Here is a 22,775-nt window from a genome sequence, read left to right as displayed (position 1 = left end):
ATTCTTGCTCTTTACATCAGCAAGACCAAAAAGACTATTAAGGGTTTAAGAAAGGGTGAGGGGGGGTGGGGGGGTGATGGACTTTATTGATGGGACAGCCGTGTACCTTAAACATCCTGTTAGTCACCAATGGTGGACCTCCTGGAGCAAGGCACCCACGAAGAGGGCACACCAATGCCCCTACTTTCTAAGAAATCTGAGGAGATTTGGCATGTTGTTCACTCGATTGGACTTCCACAGGTGGACTGTGGAAAGCATACTGACAAGTTGCATCTTGGCCTGGTTTCTTAACTCAAGTATCCAGAAACACACAAAGCTATAGAAAGTGGCAACCCTAGCTACATCCATCAGGAGCATCAACCTCCCATCCATTGATGACATCCACACGAGGTGCTGCCTCAAGATTGAGAAAACACTTCACAGAAATAGGCCCTTCAGCCATTCAGACCATTGAATCTATGCTAACTCTTAGATCGCTTCCATTAATCTTCCTCCTGAAATTATTTCTCCTATATCCTACACTTTCTCACATGACCACCTATTCTCAGCCATGCACCTTCACAATGGGTCATTTATGATTGCCAATTAACCTACTGATCAAACTATCTTTGGGATGTGGGAGAAACACACGTTCGCAAGGAGAACATCTAAACTCCACATGGACATCCCATGTTTTATGTATTGAGAGATTCAAATAGTTTATATAATTTTTGATACTACAGTGTGTATTAGGACTGAAATCTAATTTGAAAGTTTCAGATAGATTAATAGATATTTGGAAGTGATATTTATAAGATTAATAGATACTTAAGAGTTAAAGGTTGGGCTTAATCCAGATGTTCAAATAGTGTAAATGGATGCTCAGGAGTTATGGGCTAGAATGTATTTGTACCTGAGCCTCTGACATAAAGAACCAAGGGAGGTGACGTTTCCAACTCAAACGCAAAGTCTGATAATACAAAAAAGCAAATCATAATATTTTCAATTTTACTTCTGAAGTCTGTTTGGTTTTCATTGAGCCAAGGTAGTTGGAATTTTGTGGCTATTGGCAAGTCAGGACAGTTTTGTTTTCCAACTTGTAATTCATTTTCTCCTCTTGGTTGTTTGCTGTGCCTTTCAATTCTTTTCAATCATTTCTGTTTTGCATCTCAAGTGACAGAGCTCCTATTGTTTACTTGTAGCAGCCACGCTGGCTTGTTGAGGAAGCCAGCCTTCATCCCATCATCTTGCTACAGATCAAACCTCTAACCATCATTGGAGAAACATCTGCCACTAAGTTCGAAGGTGGATGGTTCCGATGACAAATCAGTCCCTGATACAATTTTGCACTGAACAGACAAAAGTACCAGGTCTGAAATGGGGCGTGAAATCAGAGCCAGGCCTGAAACAGGGCGTGAAATCAGGGCCAGGTTTTTTGTTTGTTTGAATGTAAATACCTATTTAGAAGCAGCCAACGTGTCTCAGCCAACTTCGCCAAATTGTTTTACCCCATTGCTCTTTGTGGGATTGTGATGTGTGTATTTTGGCAATTGCCACACAATAGTGACTAAACTTTGAAGGTAATGCTGTCTGAGATTCTTGAGAGCAATTTGCATTTAAATAGCACCTTCCACAACCTTAGAGCTCTACCTAGAACTGCCTGTGAAACTAATTCTATGGACTCAATTGTAACTTTCAAAACGTAATTCGATCAATACTTGAAAACTAAGCACGTAATTCAACAGTTGGGGCATGGTAAGGAAAGTGCTGCAATATTCCTCCAAGGAGTTGAATTGGTAAAAAGGATAAGTGCGTGGTTGAGAAGGGCTTCAGACAAATGTAATAACAACATCAAAAGTTTATCCAGGAAGGTTTCATTTTAAATCAGGTAATTGAGTTATATAATGAATTAGAAAGAAGAGAGTGTCCGAATTTAAAATGGGGACTTTTATGCATTGGTGTCAAATTATTTCTGCAATAATCCCACCTTACCTGAAAACCACAGGGTGTTTCTTCATTCCTACTTCTCTTTCATCACAGAGAGATACAACAGAGATACACAAACTTCAGCCCATTAAGTCCATGCCAACTATCAAGCAACTCATCCAACATTAATCTTTTATTTATTCTCTCCACATTCTCATTGACTCTTCAGTTATTTGTCACAAAATACTCAGTACAATGACATGGGTTTTCTGCCATTCATCCAACAGGTTATCTCTAACGTTTATACACCATCATAAAGACTATAATTTACAGAGTGCAGGATTACAATGAAAAGGAAGATTAATTTAGAACCGAGCAAGGTTGCATTGTTTTTTTAAAATTTTATTTTTAACACTATGAACCATATTGACCAAAATACACATAAACCTTTCCCTCTTGAATATACACAGTGTCTTTTTCCCCCCTCCCTTCCCTCCCTCCTTCCCACTCCCCCTCCCCACCCACTCAATGTTCAACATATATGATACATTAAACCCATTAAACAATGTCATCACACAATGAAAATAAACAAGAAAATTGTGTCATCTACTTTTACACACTGGGTCAATCCATTCCGTCTTCTCATTCTGTCATTTTTGGGGGTGGAGGTCCGCAGTAGGCCCTTTCTGTTGTGTTCCATGTACGGTGCCCAAATTTGTTCGAAAACTGTGATGTTATTTCTTAAATTATATGTTATTTTTTCCAATGGAATACATTTATTCATTTCTATGTACCATTGCTGTATTCTCAAGCTATCTTCTGATAGCCTTAGCTGTAGCAAAAAAATGTATTATGTCAACATGGAAATCAGAAGGTTGCATTGTTATGGGGTGGATTCAAGGCCTGATGACTCTGGGGAAGAAACTGCCTTAAAGCCTGTTGGTGTGTATGCTGTCACGCTCTGAAACCTTCCTGATGGTAGGAGGGAGAAAAGAATGTGTCTGGGGGTATTGGATCTGACCGTATGTTAGTTGCCTTTCCTAGGTAGTGGAGTCCATGGAAGAGAGGGGAGTTTGTGTTATGTTCTGAGCTACATTTTGATCTTGAGCAGAGGAGTTCCTGGAGTACACTGTGATGCATCCAGCAAGAATGCTTTCGATGGTCCGCTGTAGAAGTTGTTGAGGGATAAGGGAGGGCATGCTGAGTTTCCTTTGTCCTTTAAGAAAGTAGAGGGTATTGTTGCACATTCTATATCATTGCCTCATGTGTTTGTCCCAGGTCAAGTCATCGAAGATACAGTACAACTCCGATTATCCGGAAGTGGATTCTCCGAAATCCTCATTTATCCGAAATTTTTTTCAGAGCTGAACTGACCAGGGGCGTCGGGCTGCCAGGCAGGACCGGGGACCTTGGGCTCCTGGCAGGACCGGGGCCTCGGTGGGGATGTGCCAGTGATCGGTGGCAGCTGGCAATTTTTCGTGAGAATGAAACATTATTTTAAGGGTTAAAAATCCTTCCCTTGTTGCTTGTTGCATTTTAAACACTATTACAAGTGATTTGCTGTTGTCACTGGGCTGATTTTAAAACTTGACCAGTTCTCCAAAAAAAAAGTTTATCCAACATAGGCCAGGTTCTGACCATTTCGGGTAGTTGGAGTTGTACTGTATTTATTCCTGAGAACTTGAAGCTATACACTCTTTCCACTTAAGCACAGGAGTGTGGACTTTACCCCTTCTTCTGAAGACAATGATCGATCTCTGACCATCTCCTTCATCTTATTGACGTTGAGGGAATGTTTGTTATCTTGACACTAGGCCATTATACTTTAACGCTATTTTCTGTATTCTATCACCCTGTATTCCTCCAGCCCTCAACTGTGGTGTCATCAGAAAATTTGGACAGAGTTGGAACAGTACTTGGCTGAATAGTCGTAGGTACAGAGAGAGAGCATTTGTGCACTGAATACACATCCTTGAGGAATGATTGAGAGTGATTGAGAAGACGCTGTTATCCATCTTCACTAATTCCAGTTGCAGAGAGGAAGCACCAAGACCTGGATCCTTAAGTTGGTATTGAAGGAAGAGCTCTATCTATGGGCAGCCAACCAGATGTTCCAGCGTGAAGCGGAGAACTAGGAAGATGGCATCTGTTGTGGATCTGTTTGACCAAGAGATAAATTGAAGTTGGCCAATCCTGGCTGGGGAGACCAATGTCAATATGAGCCACGACCAGACTCTCAATGCACTTCCTGATGATGGATGTTAGATCCACTGGTCAATAGTCATTTAGGCCCATTATTATGTTTTTCTTCAAAGCTGATATGAAGCAAGTGGGGATTATGGCCTTAAGCTGGGAGGTATTAAAGACATCTACCAGTTGACCTGCCTAGATGCTCAGGACATATCCCAGGACCCCATTTGGGAAATTCACTTACAGTGGGTCCACCCACTGGAACTGTGACCATGGGTGCAACGTCACTTGCAGTAACTGATGTGGAATCAACCCTCACCTGCGCACCACGGGAAACTTGCCATGGCCGATTAGCCTAATGATTCCCCCAATCCCACGCCTTTGGGACGTGAGAGGAAACTGAAGCACCCGAAGGAAACCCACGCAGTCACTGGGAGGTCACACAAACTCCACACAGACAGCACCTGAAGTCAGGATTGAATGCAGCGACTCTGGCACGTTGAGGTAGTGTAATGGAGAGGCAACGTCCACCACTGAGTGGTGCTGCTCCGCTCCTGTTCAGAGGACACACTACCTGCCAATAAAGGTCAAAAGACTCACCCCAAGCCATCAAGGTGACCCTTACGATTGGCCTAAATCACCAGGTGCTGCAGTCCAGGCAGCCCGCCCAGCCTCAGCTCTGACCTTCACCCATTTGGCCCAGGTGAATTCCCTCCATTCACCCCGCTGAACACCTGCACTTGGCTTCGAGCCATTGGCCACAGCTTACGATTGGCCCCCCCCAGCTTTGCCCCCAGAACTATAAAGGACCGTGTGCCCCTTTGTTCTGCCTCTTTGGACTCCTCATGGCATGTAAATAGCACCTTCCACACTGGATTGGGGTGAGTCTCGAGGCTAGGTAGCAAGAGTCGTTTCCATACCGGTCAAAGGGTGGGGGCACATATATCATCTTGATCTGATCATTGAATGTGCATGCTCTTGTAATTTCCCCAGTTTCTGTCAGATTCCCCCTCGTCATCCAAAAGTGTATATTTACCCCCTGCATATTGTTTATGTGTACAAGTTTGTTTAACATATCGACCCTGTTGTCTCAATTCCATAAACGTGTGCTTTGTACCTGCACTTTGGTCTGGTTCTTAACCTGTGGGACCCACATGAACCCGAACAACAGGTAACCACTGCACTGCCCACTTCTCTGCTTCCCTCAGACTCCAGCTCCTGCATTCTCCTGTGTATTCCTCTGTTTCAGGACATTGGCTCAGTGGCAGTGAAGTGACGGGAGTATTAGACAGGAGGGACAAATGTGTTGATGGTATTTCCACGCACCTATTGCGGTTCTGTTTCCAGGTGGTAGACCTTGTGAGTTTGAGAGATACTGGTGAAGAAGTGTTTCTGCAGGACAATTGTGGGTGTGATGCTGGGACTGCTGCTACTGGACAGAATGGATAGTTGCAGGTGATCATTGAGATTCTGAGCAAGCAGACGGTTTCTTCTTGTATGGATAAACCAGCAGTGCTGGAAATCCTCAGCAGGACAGGCAGCATCAGTGGAGAGAGAAACTTTTAACATTGTGGACCTGAAACATTAACTCTTTCTCTTCCACAGATGCTGACTGAGTATCTACACTAGCTTCTGTTCTCAGTTCATATTCCCTGAATCTGCAGCCCATTGCTTCCCCCTTACGTGAACGGAGATGAGTTTATTGCTGTCGTGTTGGAACTGCAGTTGCCCAAGTGAGCAGAAAATACTCATCCCACTCCTGAATGGAATCTTAAAATATGTTGGGGAGGGAAGAAGTGAGCAAATGTGGATGTCACGGTTCGTGTAGCAGATGTCGCAATGCCAGTACAGCACCATCAACCTGGGTTTGAGCCTGCCACTGACTGTAAGATGTTTGTACATGCTTCCCGTGTCCATGTGGTTTCCTCTGGGTGCTCTAGTTTCCTCCCGCATTCCTCCCGTGTAGGAGTTAGCGGGTTAATAAAAGTGCTGGAAGAACCCTGCAGGTCCCTCAGCATCCGTAGGAGGCAAAGATCTATAATCAAAATGCTTCAGGCCTGAACCCTCCATCAAGGTATGACCAATAAGCAGGCAGGCGCCTGAATAATGAGGTGGTGGAAGGTGCCCAGGTGGAATACGAAGTGGTCTCAGTTTGGCAGCGCATGAGACCATGGACGGGCATGTTGGCATAGGAATGGAGTTAGTAGGTTCATTGGTCATTGGGGTGTAACTTGGCGGGGTGAGCTCATCGGTCAAAAGGGCCTGCTTCTTTGCGGTATCTCCCAACAAAGAGAAAATTGCCACATAACATTCTTTCTCCAACCTGGCCATAGTGTTTATGGGACTAGTGCAAATTGAATTTCCAATCCACATGACCCTTCAGGACAATGATAATGTGATTGAATGTCATGGGAAGATAATTATAGAGCCCGTCTCTGAATTAACAGTCTTTGAATTGTTCATTAAATGTAATAACCACTAGATTACTTATTATATGTCCAGATGTTTACAAATAATTATCTGGTGAACTAAAGTTACCCTGAAGTCAAAAGACATTAGTTGAAAAGCTAACTGTTTAACAGGAATCAGCTGATTTTAATTTCCAGTTTGTTAAAATGTTCACAGCAATTAGTCAAAATTATCTATTCATTAGTTCCCTTCATGTATGACAGCACATAATCATGATTTTGTCTGTTGGTCTTTCTTGTCCAACCCACTTCACTCCAGCACACAAAAGCTAAACACTTGGTATAACTGAGCTCAATCAGAACTCAATGCTTCATACCCTAACAAACTCCAAACTCATTCAATGATTACCTCTCACCACATGAGCCAACATTATCTCCTTGAATGTGAAATCTGCAGATTATGGTGGTGACGGTGGGAGGTGAATCTGTGCAGGCTCTGTGATAAGAGGGTATTTATTGTGTCCACAGTGATGTGAGGTGGTTGATGTTGGAAGCCTTATTGGAGTGATCTGTGGTGAATATTTGCAGGTAGCGTGTCAACCTTTCTGTGTTGCGTGACTATGGGAGAGTGGCGGGAGTAAACCAAATGGTGACCACTGACTGGTGGCGTGATCCAGGCAGTTTTTGGTGATGTGACTAGTCATTGGAAGTGAACAATGGTTGATATTGTGTGTGTTGCAATCAGAGCTCGATCCTTGTGCTGAGTGTGGTGGTCTGTAATGAATGGTGTGGGTCTGTTGTTGCTATTGTAATCGGAAGTGAACAAATGTGGCCAGTGGGATCTGAAGGGGACAATCGTTAGTAGTTTGTTGTGATCCAATGTGTGCCACCGTGTAATTGGGGTTCTGAGATCTGTGAGCAGGACAACTCCGGTGAGGTGAAATGGTTGCATGTGAATCGTGTGACTGTAGGATCAAAGGTATAATTAATGGCCCAATGCCTGTGGCCGTCAGGAAGTTTTCTGAGCTGACTGACTGTAATGTGACTAGCGATGTTGGCTATGTGTGACTGTAGTGAACTGTGGTGAGTTATTGTGTCATACATGGCTATTTCAAAGGGTTCAACCGGGTCAACCCGGTCAGAACCTAACCAGGTCTCTGATCTATGTTTGAGGGGGGGGGGCTCAGGGAACCCAGTAAAACTTACCCGGGAGTCCTGGACCAGTGATTTGAAAGGGGAAATGGCTGACCCGGTTAATCTGGTGATGTCAGGGCTTGCATCACAGGGAAACCCCTGGCTGCGGTGCCACTGCCAAGATTGGGGGGAGAGTGGGCAAGGCTGTGATCGGGGGAGGGAGAGAGGTCACTGCTGCGATTGGTAGGGGTGGTGATGGGAGGGAGAGTGTTCACTCTTATGCGGGCGAGAGAAAGGGGCTGTGAACAGGGGGAGAGAGAGGGGTCGCTGCTGTGATGGGGGGTGTGATGTGCTGCGAACGCTGTTCTGGTTCATGGCGACAGCTCAATATGGGAGAGTGGGAGCAATGGCTGTCTAGCTTGCCTGGAAAAGCTCTGGTGCTGGGGGATTATGGGTAAGGAAGATGGCTGTTGCTCCCGCACTCCTGCATTGAGTCATCATCACGAGCAGGAGTGGCATGTTGCAGAAGCAACCTTCCCCCACCCCACCCCCCACCCCACTCACTGCAGCGGCATGTCGCTGGGTGGGTGGGGAATGGGTGGCAACTGATGGCCGGTTGGGGGGGGAGACTGACGGCCAATAGTTCCTGTGAGTGCGTGATGTGTCACTCACCTTTTCATTGTGGGGGAGGGATCCCCTTTAAATCGGCAGGTTGTTGGTTTAGCAGTAGGTAAGCCTTTGATTTGAAAGGTACATCCTGCACCCACGACCCAGTAATCTCGCCCGGGTCCCAGGAGGGCTACCCGAGTGCTGCAGTTTGAAAGGGCCTAGTCAGTTTTTCGTAGAGAAGTCCAGAGTTTAGAGTCTTGGTGGCACAGCTGTCGATGATGGAGCAAAGGACACCAAAGATGTAAGCTCGACATCTTCATGTCCATGACAGACCAAGCATAAAGTGCAGGCTGGCACGTCTAGCAGAAGTCCTGTCTCACGGCTCTAGTAATTAGAGTTCAAGCCTGACCTCCCGTGCTGTCTGGGGAGTTTGCATGTTCTCTTTGCATCCCCATGGGTTTCCTCCATCTGGTCTGGTTTTCCTCCCATGTCCCAGAACTGTGAGTTGGTATGCTCGTTGGCAAAAGCACGGTGTGGAAGTGAGTGGTAGAATTGACAGGGAGTTGCCGAAGATGTGAAGAGAATGAAATAGATTGAGGCAGGATTAGTGAAAACATGAGTCTTGATAGTTGGCACAGACGAGGCGGGCTGAAAGGCCCGTTTTCATGTGGTATCTCTCCATGACTATTGCACCACGATGAATTTCACCTTGGTACAACTCCGGTCTGTGTCATGGTCGAATTTTCAACTTGCTGCCCATTTCTCTAGTATTTCCATCTATTTGATTTGGATTGATAATGCTGTAAATCTTTGCAAGTCATGAGAGAAATTGATCAGGCGAATGCAGAATTAGTCACCCAGAATAGGGGAATCGATAAGCAGAGGACAGAGGTTTAAGATGAGGGGGTAAAATTTAACAAGAACCTGAAGGGCAACTTTGATTACACGGAGGGTGGAGGGTGTATGGAACCAGTTTCTAGAAGAGCTAGTTGAGATAGGTACTATTGCCACGTCAAGAAACCTTCAGACAGATATATGGATAGGGGGGCTTCAGGGGGATATGGATTATAAGCAGATAGGGGGTGGGATGAGCATGGCTGGGACATTTTGGTCAGTGTGGGGAAGCAGGTCCTTTGGCCCAACTTGCATGTGGTATGATTCCATGACTCTAAAGATCCGGCAAATTCCACAGTGGACACACAATACCTCAACACTGATAATGATGACTGCATCTTCGGTTCGCTGAAAATTCAAATTACCCGTGGCCAAGGTTTCAGCTGTAGTTCAGTGAGGTGTTGCCCTGTGCTTGAGTTTGAATGGCCTTTTTGAAAGGAGTAGAAAGAAAATGGAAGTAGACAAATGGAAGTCATTGCTTTTCATTTGAATACTGGGGGACTTAAGATTGGAAAGAGTGCAACTTGCTCTTGATTCCTGATTCACTTGTGGAGGTACTTGAGCTTCCTGTTGGAATAATCTGTGATGTTGATTTGCTCCACCTTGGCTACCCAGGTACTTGGGATGCAAGAATGAACCTGCAACTGCAAAACTGGACTTGATCCAGCTGGATTTATGCTTCGGAATTCTTGAAGTTAGGGTCAGGGTTCCTCACATTACGCCTTCCAGGCATCCAGATGTGGAATCTGTTTGCATCTCACAGAGTTTAAACATTCAGTTCGAAAAGGATGAAGGGTTGGGATTAATCTGACAGATCTGCTTGTGCTGGTCAGTGGACAGATGCAGGCAGTTTAATGTTGAATGTCCTCTCCTTTTGTTACATTTTGTGAGGTTAATTCATCATGTTGTCAGTTATTCAGAAGGAGCCCCAACAAAAGGTTCTTTCTCTCACCCCCAACTCCACCCACCCCCACCACTTTCTCGCTTCCTTCTGTGTGTTCCTCTCAGTCACTCACCGTCAAGGATTTATGTACATACATGCAGCGAGTACAAAACACAAAACACTCCTCTTTTACTAGCAGTGATTGTATCATAACCAGACTCCACATTAATCAACCTTGAAAGCACTATTAAAATGTAGCCTCAGCCGGAAAGGAGCTTGTAGTTGAGAGAGGAATCTGTGTGTCCAAGAAAAGAAAATCCAACACCTGGACTGAATTCTGCCCCCCACTCTCCCCCACCCCCCACCAGAACCTTGCTGAATCTGGCAGTCAGGCTAAGTAAATGTAAGGTGTTGTGTGAGGCTCCAAGAGGCATAAGAACATGGGCCTGGCACTGCGCCATGTTGGCATGCTAAAGCTTTCAGGAATCGCAGTGGGTGTTGGGTTTGGTTGTGGGGGGGGTTGCAGTTTGTAAGATTGCAGAGCCAATCTCTGGCAATGGATTCTACTTTTTTTCTACTTTAGATTGTTAATTAAAATCCCAAGTAGTGAGTTGTAAAAGTCATCCAGCTCTTTGAATAGCATTACTCAAGCCAGGATTCTGTCTTGGTCACGTGGTGCAACGAGGAAGAAACTGTTCCATGGGAAAGCTGGCGGGGGACCCCTTGGAGAGGTGACAGGGAGCCAATTTATGTTGAAGCGGCATTCACCGAGGCATTTTACCAATATAATGAGGATATTTGATGAAGAGGGCATGCAGTCAACCTCTTTGAATGAAAAAAGCTGGAGGCATAAAGATGAGGTCCCAAGCTGAGCTTTGGAACTTTTCTCAGACAACTTTTTAAATGGCCCAATTATGATTAGAGCTTTGGTTGCTTCATAAGAGCACAGAGAACGTGTCTCCATCTCCTGGCTTTCCACTCCTGTTGAAGAAATACTCACATGGACGTCAGCATAACTCTGTGACGAGAATTTTCAAGCTGAGGATGTCCTGAAACACTGAAGTTCCCTCACTTGTTTCTAATGCAGAAACTGCAATAGACAATTTGTTTAGCAAGGTGTGTTTGTGACCATTATTGATTGAGGGATATACTATTGCAAGACATCAAGGACGGCCCACTTAATTGTCTCCAAAATTTTGCTTAGAATCCGTCACTTTTAACCTTTGCATAACATCCCATCCTCAACTGGAGCACTCAGTCAACAGGATGCTGCAGCAGTTAGTGCAGCTGCCATGCACTCCCAAAAGTTGGGTTCAATCCTGACCTTGAGTGCTGACTGTGCACAGCTTCCCTGAGACCACATTGATCTCATTTCGGTGCTCGGATCAATTGGCTACTGTAAAGTGCTGGTCCTGGCTTGGTTGATGATCATGCGAGAGAAAGCAAGTTGCAGGACTACACATTTATGTTGTATACATATACATGTTTGGGGAAAGAGAGAATGGGATTGATAGGAGCTGGGAGCTGGCATGGAGACAACGAGACATCTGACTCCCTTGTGTCATAATAAGGATAGGATAAATACAAAATTTTCACTAGATTTGTACTCCGAAGGGGATTTGAACCCAAAATCATCGAGCAAAGTAAACATTGGAAATCAGAACAGTGGGCGGCCAATGAGAAACGTCAAAGGTTACATAGATAGAAGTGAGAGGAAAATAGCTGACACATTTGGTTCCTTTGCTTACACTTTTATGCGAAACAGCATTAAGGTTGACAGCAGTTAAGTATATAAGGTGATGAAATCCATCATCTGGTTCCCAAGACCGATCCCTTTCAGTTGGACTGGGCATGAGGCCTGATGCTGAAAATGAATGAACATTGCCCTTATGTCTGACGTCAGTGCTCGTTTTCTGTTTGATAGTGTCTGTTGGCCAAAGCACGTAAACCAGATCAGCCTTTCGTACGCTGCGTGATGTACTGCCAAAGTGCGGTGGGTGAAAGGATTTGGCAAAGCTCTGAAGTCTCACACAGTTGTGTAAATTCTCTTCCAGTGGCAGGCTTTGGGAGTCATTCCAGCAAGGGATCTACTGCAACAGGGCAGACTGACCTCGGTGCACGAAGCCAGTTGGAAACTCACCCATCAGGAGGGATTGCTGCCGACGGTAAGTGACTGGGGTCGGGGATCAGGCACAAGGCAGGAGGAGCTGACAGAGAAAAGCTTTGTCCACAAAGGAATCCATGCAGAAATCTTTTGGGGAGGTAGTCAATTGAAGTGTCATTTCATCTCACAGAACAGCTGATAAAAATACTTTCATGCACACCCTCAGGTGAAATGATGGGTCATCTCTATTAGCTTTCCAAGAGCAGCAGACAGCTGGGTTTTTCAGGGTGGCATGTAGCAGGTTTTGGGACTGAAAGTTTCATATCCTTCCTCCGTCCATTTGTGTGCTTGACTCCTTTTTTCCTGTCTCTCTCTTTCTCACTCATTCTGACAGTCCCACTGTGACAGAATATGTTGTGTTTTATATTGTATTTAGATATGATTTTGGGAGGTAAAGTGTGGCAGGTTTTTTTTAGTGTAAGTCACATGCAAACACTTTAAAACAGATCTCCTTTAAAATACTGAAGCAAGCCAGACAGGCTGACTCCGAATGCCTTTGCAAAAGCATTGAGGAGTGCCCAATGGACTTCACTAATGGATTGTTGTTTGGAAAAGGAACAAATGAAATAACTCGGAAGATTAGATTTGGAGCCGCAGTCTGTCTGAGTGGAGGTTGCTGTTCTAAGAGGGTCATGCGGTTTTGCAAGCAGAGAGAGAAAAACAGGATTTTCTCTGTGTGAGTGAGTGAGTGAGTGAGTGAGTGAGTGAGTGAGTGAGTGAGTGAGTGAGTGAGTGAGAGAGAGAAAATCTAGTTCTGCAGTTTGAGTTCAGCAGCAGCAGCTGGGACTGGAACAGGACAAGCTGGAAATCTTGTGGAAACCCCATTTTGAAGACAGGTTGTGAGTGCTTAATTCAGCTTGGTCAAAGCCCTTGTGGTCCATACAAGAGGAGAGGACTGGCTGCCTAATGTTTCACTTGAAATAAGAGAGACAAAAAGGAACTCTTTGGTGACCTGAAAACCCTGATGGGGCAAGTTTCTTTGGCATGACACTGATGTGGGTGATTAAAAGGAATCACTTGTGGATGTCCAGTGAACAACAAATCTCTCTCTGAAAACCGACAAGAACCTTCCTGAGCGGTAACCATTTACCTTTCAAGCATCAAAGCCTGGTGAACTTTATAAATGTTAAATTCTGTACACAGTATAAGAATTGCCTGCAACCAGTGAACTTGGAGGAGTGAAGTGAGATTGGACTGTGAACCAAAGAACTTTTCTGAACTTACAAACACATTACACACACGTGCATTTAGAATTAGATGGGGGTTAAGTCAGGTTAAGTAAGTCAATAGTGATAAGTTAAAGTTTGATTCTGTTTTCATGTTTAAAGATAATTAAAAGCAACTTTTGTTGAAGTAACCATTTGTCTTGGTGAGTCTCTATTGCTGCTGGGTTTTAGGGTCCTCTGGGCTCGTAACAGTATGAACTCAAGGGATGAATGATATCGGAGGACGAGATCTCAGGCTAACACTGCTGTACTGGGGAGGGCTATCAAAAGGAAAGTTAAATCAGAACATGGCTTGAGCACTCACATGGGCACAGAACATCCAGGGCAGTATTTTGAAGGAAATCAGGGAGTTTTGCCAAAGTTCTGAGCAATACTCACATCAACCATCAGATGGACTGTTTATTTGCCATTTACTGGATCAATTAATGCTACAATATTGCCAGCATGACTGTCTGTGCAAGAACAAGACTCTTGCTTCAAAAGCACTTTGATCTGTGGTATACGGGGGCATCTTCAGGTGTCATATCGATGAACTTTAAAAATTTTTTGCAAGTTAAACTTCCTTAAGGGTAAATTTTAAAGAGGTTTCTATCAAACCATTTCTTAAAATAACTCCAAATTAGCTGAACGAAGGAGTTCCGACAGGACTTGCTTGTGCTAAGGAGGCATAAGAGAGGGTAAAGCCATTAGTCAGAACCTTCATGATTGATGGAAGCTGCACAGGGAGAAGAATAACTGACAAGCACACCACATCTATCCACTCCAATTCCCTGAATATTACTCAAGAGTCCTGTTAAAAAATGCAACATCTTTCAGACACAGTGTCCAAACAAGGACACAAGGTGCTTGCTGTCCTTACACTTGTCAGCCCTCATTGAACAAGAAGTAATGACACCCTAAGATTTAATTCCATGTGAAAATGTAATATTAGAGTCTATAAGGAGACTGATGACAGCTGGCTTTATCCAATCAATATCTGTTGTCATCTTGCTCTGCATCCCCCACCTGCAGAAATGATCTGTTTGTTGCCTTGACTCCATTCTTCAGCTTCTCTTTATTTGCTCAAGATTCCAACATCTGCAGTTTCCTGTGTTTTTATTCATTATTGGACTGCTTGCCAAGTAACAGATTTCTCTTTGGCTTGGCTTCGCAGACGAAAATTTATGGAGGGGGTAAATGTCCATGTCAGCTGCAGGCTCGTTTGTGGCTGACAAATCCGATGCTGGACAGGCAGACACGGTTGCAGCGGTTGCAGGGGAAAATTGGTTGGTTGGGGTTGGGTGTTGGGTTTTTCTTCCTTTGCCTTTTGTCAGTGAGGTGGGCTCTGCGGTCTTCTTCAAAGGAGGTTGCTGCCCGCTGAACTGTGAGGCGCCAAGATGCACGGTTTGAGGCGATATCAGCACACTGGCGATGGTCAATGTGGCAGGCACCAAGAGATTTCTTTAGGCAGTCCTTGTACCGCTTCTTTGGTGCACCTCTGTCACGGTTGCCAGTGGAGAGCTCGCCATATAACACGATCTTGGGAAGGCGATGGTCCTCCATTCTGGAGACGTGACCCACCCAGCGCAGCTGGATCTTCAGCAGCGTGGACTCGATGCTGTCGACCTCAGCCATCTCGAGTACTTCGACGTTAGGGATGAAAGCGCTCCAATGAATGTTGAGGATGGAGCGGAGACAACGCTGGTGGAAGCGTTCTAGGAGCCGTAGGTGATGCCGGTAGAGGACCCATGATTCGGAGCCGAACAGGAGTGTGGGTATGACAATGGCTCTGTATACGCTTATCTTTGTGAGGTTTTTCAGTTGGTTGTTTTTCCAGACTCTTTTGTGTAGTCTTCCAAAGGCGCTATTTGCCTTGGCGAGTCTGTTGTCTATCTCGTTGTTTATCCTTGCATCTGATGAAATGGTGCAGCCGAGATAGGTAAACTGATTGACCGTTTTGAGTTTTGTGTGCCCGATGGAGATGTGGGGGGGCTGGTAGTCATGGTGGGGAGCTGGCTGATGGAGGACCTCAGTTTTCTTGAGGCTGACTTCCAGTCCAAACATTTTGGCAGTTTCCGCAAAACAGGACGTCAAGCGCTGAAGAGCTGGCTCTGAATGGGCAACTAAAACGGCATCGTCTGCAAAGAGTAGTTCGCGGACAAGTTTCTCTTGTGTCTTGGTGTGAGCTTGCAGGCGCCTCAGATTGAAGAGACTGCCATCCGTGCGGTACCGGATGTAAACAGCGTCTTCATTGTTGAGGTCTTTCATGGCTTGGTTCAGCATCAAGCTGAAGAAGATTGAAAAGAGGGTTGGTGCGAGAACACAGCCTTGCTTCACGCCATTGTTAATGGAGAAGGGTTCAGAGAGCTCATTGCTGTATCTGACCCGACCTTGTTGGTTTTCGTGCAGTTGGATAACCATGTTGAGGAACTTTGGGGGGCATCCGATGCGCTCTAGTAATAGGCCCTACTGGCCCACGAGCATGAGCCGCCCACGAGCATGAGCCGCCCACGAGCATGAGCCGCCCACGAGCATGAGCCGCCCACGAGCATGAACCGCCCACGAGCATGAGCCGCCCACGAGCATGAGCCGCCCACGAGCATGAGCCGCCCACGAGCATGAGCCGCCCACGAGCATGAGCCGCCCACGAGCATGAGCCGCCCACGAGCATGAGCCGCCCAGTCACACTCATTTAACCAATTAACCTGCTAACCCTGAATATCTTTGGAACATGAGAGGAAACCAGAGCATGCGGAGGAAACCCTCGCAGCCTTGGGGTGAATGTAAAAACTCCTTACACGCAGGGATAGAATAAAACCTGCTGGAGCTATAATGGCTTTGCTTTAACCGAGAGACCCACAATTCTAGGAAATCTAAAGCTATCGACTTTAAACTCAGACAGAAGCTACTACCCCTGCTCCGTCCACCTTCCTGGTAAATGAATCAACTTTTGCTGCCAAGGACTAGGAGTTTAAAAATAGGGAGGTTTCATCCCATTGTACAGAATGTGAACATGCATTAGCAGACGTGGACATACCCCTTCATAAATCTTCGTCCGCGAAGCCAAGCCAAAGAAAGAAACAGAATGTGAGTGAGGCCAGACCTTCCCGAAACAAAGATATCCAAAGGAGATTCATCAGATTAATTGTTGTGATGAATAATCCCAACAAGAAAGGTTGGACAGTTTGAGTCTTTATCTTGTGGCATTTAAAAACATGGGGGGTGTCCTCATTCAAATGTACAAGATCCAAAGGAGGCATGATAGTGTAGATAGTGACATGTTTTCACTTGAGCTGTCACTAAAGCTCTATTTCCACCTCTGTAACAACCTCATCGTATCTGCAGCTGAAATCTCCACCTTCATATTTTCTAAATCTACCCTGTGGTCTATTTTATACACAGCAACTTTCATCTATTATCTCCCCCCACCCCCCAAAGGACATTTAAATTAATTGATTTCAAGTCCAATTTGGTTTCCTCTCTACCTCTGTAGTCTTCTTGAGGCCAGCAACCTTTGAAACCTGGCCTCTTGTGCACCCTTGGGTTTAGTTGGTCCGCCAGAGGCAGGCCATTTCTTCGGCTACCAAAACCCTGGCCATTGCCATTCCTTAAGCATTTTAACCTCTTTATTCCTTTCAGATACGCAATGAAGCCTAACACATTGACCAAGCAATCAGCTTTTCTTAAATGGGTTCATAAATTTGATTTGAATATCTTCCTCTGAATTAACTTTGGAAATATTTGACAATTTTAAATATGCTGCAAAATGCCAAGTAAATAAGGTATGCCTTTCTTCATTCATAGCCATCATCTCCTGTTCCAATTTTCTCTCTGGTTCAGCTTCTGTTCTCTGGAAAAGATTCGCTGGTAAACCTTTGTCATATTGCCATACTAGAAGATTCTGAAAGTAAATATTTAGAGATAGCTCTTTACTTGTTGGGATCTTGACCTAGGGACCATTTGTAGAAGACCGTATCCACGGACTTCAGCAGTGGGTTCGGAGAAGTCCCTGAAGGGAATAGTAGAGATGTTGTTAACGGGGATCTGGATGGATATTACAAGGAGGAAAGAAATAGAAATCAATGCTGAAAAGATTCAATAAACAAAGGGAAGATAGGGGTTTGAGTTGAGAAAAAACATCAATATAGAATAGAAAGGTTAAAGAAAATGTTGCTGTAAATTCTAAGTAAGTTGTTGTAAGAATAACAATCTCATGTCATTGCAACCAGTAACCAAACCTACAGTCTAGTCAGCAGTGCAAACCCTTTGGTGCTGACCCAATTCCCTCTGATATTAAAGCAAGTCCCATTTTCTATTTTTGGTTTGTGAAGTCCATCAAAGCTATGAGTTCAATAATCTGGACCCAAGATTAGAACAGCTATAATGTAATTGAAACTGAAGGGAGAACAGGGTTAAACGGCTGAATTGCCTGCTTTCTTTCGATAATCTCACATTCCGGTGCTGATGTACTTTCAATATGTTAGAGGTTCAACGTACTTTGCTATGGTTATCAATCCCATTCATCAGCATTGTATGGCTGCTATGGGTCAATTCTTTAAAGTACTCTATTATTCTGTTTCAGTCTATCTGTTACCTTCCCAGATGCAGAATCGGTGACCCTGGAGGGTGAATCAGTACACCATCTTGAAGATCTGCCATTTCTCTACCCAATGCCAGATGTTGCTCCATCAGGTAATGATGTTATTGAAAAAGGCACCACCACCTTCTGGGGTGGATTTAATGCACAAACATAGCAACCTTACGAACGTGAGAGGAGCTGAACGTGCCTTTTCAGTGAACCTCATAACAGAGCTGCAGAGTTTTGCGGTGATCAGCAAGAGTTTCTGGCCAGCTATCATGTCCATTACTTTGGACATTATTTAGACACCATGATGTATTGTGCAATTTCCAGACCAGAATGTGTGCCACACTTTTGTAACCATCACATCATCTGAAATTAGCGCTGTGTTGGGAATGTACCTGGGCCACATGGTATTATATTACCATATTTACCTGGTTTATCGAGTTAATGCTTGTGTTCAAATTCATTATGATCTTACTGTACATCTACAATCCAACAAAACAGCTTTTCTGTGGTTCACTGAGCATACACATGCATGTACAGTATATAATAACCACATATCTACATAAAGATATAATTTAATATATAATGTATGTTGAGATTTATTTGATTACAAGATCATTTTTAAAATTTAAATTCACAACACAGTAACAGGCCATTTCAGCCCACCAGCCCGTGCCGCCCAATTACAATCAATTAACCTCCACCTCGGTACATTTTGAACAATGGGAGGAAACTGGAGCCCCCTGAAGAAACCCATGCAAACATGGGAAGAACGTATAAACTCCTTACAGACAGCTCAGGATTCAAACTCCGGTCACAAATGCTGGTGCTATAACCGCATTGTGCCAACCACTACACTAACCATGCTGCCCCGTTAGTCAATCTCGCGCCTGCAGGAAGAAGCTATTTCTCGGCCTGGCAGTCCTGAATTTGATGCTCCAGTAGCTCCATTTTATTGGTAGTGGGTCAAAGATATTGTGCACTGGATGGAAAAGGTCGTCTATAATTTTCTGAGCTCTATTTAGCCTAAGCTCTGCTATCTGTGTCCTCACTGGCATCTGATAATAAACTGACAAATTATTTACTTATTCAACTGTGAACATTTTAAAATGAGAAGAATAAAGTAAATAAATATTTTTCTCCTCATGGCATCTTATGTATTACTTAAATTGTTGTTAATACAGTTCTGTTTCTGGGAAGCTGAAACAATTAAGACTTTCATTGCACTTAAGTGGATGGCAATAAACCCTTCCTTCCATCTTTGTCCCATTTACCTATTATCCCAATGCTATTTAAAATTCACCCCTATACCTTCAAATCCTTGTACAATCTCACCATTCCATAACTCTACTTCCTTTTTGTGGTCTGCTATGAGTCAATTCTTTAAAGCTATCATCTTAATCCTCCAAAATTTTGGTCACCAGGCTCTTGTGAAATTGCTGTTTCCATCACCTTACCATCTTGTTCAGGCCAAAATTTGGAGTTTCCTTCCTTTATCTATCCACTTCCACCTTTCCTTTTTTTTACTTCAACGATTCTTGAAAGCAACACACTTGTTCGAATGTACGGCACCTGCCCTCTCAAAACGATCACTAGGTCATTGGCTCATGGAGTTCTACAACACAGAAACACTAAATGCAGGAGACGCTCAACAGGTCAAACGGTGTCCTTTATGTAGCAAAGGTAAAGATACAGAACCAACGTTTCATGCTCTACATCTTCGATTATACAAAATGGTCGGGACCGGGCCCATTTCAGATAAACAATTTTTTTTGGAGAACTGGTCATTTTTTAAAACAGCCCAGTAGCAAATCATTTGTAACAGTGTTGAAACAACAACAAACAACAAGGGAAGGTTTTTTTAAACACTAAAGTAATGTTCAATTCTCACAAAAAAAAAATGCTAGCCATCACCGACACCGAGGCCCCTCTCATGCCAGGACCCCTAGGGCCCCTCTCTTGTCTGGAAGCTTAAGGTTCCCACTGCTGCTGGGAGCCCAAGGTCTGCTGCTCTGCTGCCGGTGCCAGAGGCCTAACGCCCCTGGTCAGTTCGACTCTGAAAAGACCTGATAAATGAGGACTTTGGAGGATCAGATTTTGGATGATCATAGTTGTACTGTATGAGAAAATGCCGTCAGGCGTCTGAACAAAAGAGTTGGGGGGTGGAGGTGGGGTTGGTGAGATGATAGGTGGAGAAGGGAGAGAGAGGACAATAACAATGAAGGAGAGGAGAGGTGGCTGGGAGGGTGGAAGAACTGGAAAGACAGGAAAAGAGGGAGGGGGAAAGAAAAGGTGAACAGTTGTCAATGTTAATGACATGTGACTGGAGAGAGCCCAGACAGAAAATGTCCCTCCAATCTGCAGGTGGTCAGGGTGGGATAGTACATAAGGCCATGGACAGACATGTGAGTGCACGAGTGTGACCTGGAATTGAAAAGGTTGGCATTTGGGAGGTCGCTGTGGATGCGAACAGAGTGGAGGTACTGAGAGAAGTGATCTCCCAGTTAGTAACCAGTCTCTCCGATGTAGAGAATGTCACAAGATACAGTAGATAAGTCCTCTGAATGTGCAAGTTTGCTTCATGTGAAAGGCCTCTTTGGAGTGTAGTAAGTGATGCATTTCCTGTAGGCATAGGGGAAGGTGCCAGGGGTGTGATGGGTGGGGTGGGATGAGGGCATGAGGGAATTGCAGAGGGAGAGGATCCTGTGGAAGGCCAAGATGGGAGGAGAAGGAAAAAATGTGTCTTGAGGTGGGATCCTGTAGTTAGTGCCAGAAATTCTGGTGTATAATGTGTTGGATATGGAGGCTGGTGGGGTGGTATGTGAGGATAAGGGGGATTCTCTGTTTGTTGCATCTAGAGGCAGAGGAGGCCAGGGCAGATGACCAGGAAAAGGAGGAGATGCAGGTGAGGGCTGAATGGATAGCAGTGGAGGGAAGCCACGTTTGTGGAAGAAGTCAGACGTTTCAGAAGATCTGAACTGGAAGACCTCATCTTGGGAACAGATGTGGCAGAGATGGAGAAATTGAGAGAAGGGGATGGAATATTTGCAGGGGATGGTGTGTGAGAAAGTGTAGTCCAGGTAGTTGTGGGAGTTGAATGGTTGTAGTATATGTCGGTGGAAAGCTTGTCTCCCAAGATAGAGACAGAGAGATCCAGGAAGGGGAGAGTATTATCGGAGATGGACCACGTGAGTTTTAGATCAAGGTGGATGTTGGCTGCGAAGTGGATGAAGTTGACACGGACATCGTGGGTACATGAAGCAGCCCTGATATAGTCGTCGATAAACAGGAGGAAGAATTAGGGATCTTGACTGTGTAGGTTTGCAGCATGGATTGCTCCACAAAGCCCACAAACAGACGGGTGTAGTTGGGACCCATGCGGGTACCCATCGCTGCTCCTTTGATTTGAGGGAAGTGAGATGGGTTAAAGGAGAAGTTACTTAGAGTGAGGATGAGTTCTGCCAGGTGGAGGAGGGTGGTGGTAGAGGGTGACTGGTTGGGTCTTTGGTCCAAGAAGAAGCTAAGTGCTTTCAGGCCTTTGTGTGGGGGATAGAGGTATAAAGGGATTGGACATTTATTGTGAAGATGAGGTGGTCCGGTTCAGGGAATCATCGAGGAGATGGAAGGCAGGTGATGTGTGGTGGATGTTGGTGGGGAGGGATTGGACCAGGGGAGAGAGTTAAGGTAAGATTAAATTTGTTCGTTGGACAGGAGCAGAGAGAAACAATGGGTCTGCCCAGATGGTAGGGTTTGTGTATCCTGGGTAGAAGGTAGAAACAGACAGTGCGGAGGTGAGAGAGAATGAAGTTCACGGTCATGGAGGGGAGGTGACTAGAGATGATGAGGTTGGAGATGCTGTTGGAGACGGTGGTTTGATGTGCAGTGGTGGGGTCAAATAGGAGGGGTCGATAGGAGGAGGTGTCTGAGAGCTGTCAACTGGTCTCGGCAAGGTATAGGAGAGTGCGCTGGACCACGACTGCACCACGCTTGACTGGAGGTTTGATGGTGAGGCTGGGATTTCTTTATGGCATTCTCAACATCGGAGAGACCAGTCACAGACTGGGAGATCACTTCGCTCAGCACCTCAGCTCCATTTGCAACCACAGCGTCTTGCCAGTGGCCAACCACTTCAATTCCAAGTCACACTCCCAAGCTCATATGTCTGACCATGGCCTTGTGTACTATCCCACTCAGACCACCCACAAATTGGAGGAACAACACCCTGTCTGGGCACTCACTAGCCAGATGGCATTAACATTGACTTCTCTGCATTCCATTAAACCTGGTTGCCTTTTCTTAACCCTCCCCCTTTTCCTGTTTTTCCATCCAGCCATCCCTTCTCCCCTCATTGCTACTATTCGCTTCCTTCTTCACCTATCATCTCCTGCCTTTGCCACTCCCCTTACCCCCCACCCCAACCCCAAACTTTTGTTCAGATGCCTGCCAGCATTTTCAGTTACTTTGATGAAGGGCTCAAGCCTGAAACATCAATTATGTATCTTCGCTGAACTTCTCCAGCATTTTGTGTTTTTACTTTAACCACAGTGTTTACAGATTTTTGTGATTTACTAATGGCAGATAAAAGGTAATCCAGACAAGAGGGAAGTGATGCTGTTTTGGAAGTTAAACCACGTGACAGTATATACAGTGAAAAGTAGGGCCTTGGGGAATGTTGTAGAACAGAGTCACCTAAGGGTCTGAGTGGATAATTCCCTGAAATTGGAACACAGGCGTGCAGAGCAGTGAAGAAGGCAAATGTCACATATGCTGTCATCAGCATGGCATTAAGTATAAGATC

The 22,775-nt window shown here is 44.9% G+C and overlaps 1 protein-coding gene across 1 annotated transcript in view; it reads left to right on the top strand.

Annotated features, from left to right (window-relative positions):
- The first annotated feature begins 11,552 nt into the window (after nt 1-11,552).
- The window catches only part of ltk (leukocyte receptor tyrosine kinase), a 96,436-nt gene continuing 85,213 nt past the window's right edge, over nt 11,553-22,775 (top strand). Inside the window, exons 1-3 of the mRNA XM_069915493.1 lie at nt 11,553-11,730; nt 12,078-12,188; nt 17,995-18,084. Coding sequence (XP_069771594.1) covers nt 11,553-11,730; nt 12,078-12,188; nt 17,995-18,084 — 379 coding nt within the window. The remainder of the gene's footprint in view (nt 11,731-12,077; nt 12,189-17,994; nt 18,085-22,775) is intronic.

The sequence above is a fragment of the Narcine bancroftii genome, chromosome 2 (genome assembly GCF_036971445.1).
Source record: "Narcine bancroftii isolate sNarBan1 chromosome 2, sNarBan1.hap1, whole genome shotgun sequence".
Taxonomy (NCBI): Eukaryota; Metazoa; Chordata; class Chondrichthyes; order Torpediniformes; family Narcinidae; genus Narcine; species Narcine bancroftii.
The sequence above is the reverse complement of the archived record's forward strand: the minus strand, read 5'-3'. Positions and strand labels throughout refer to the sequence as shown.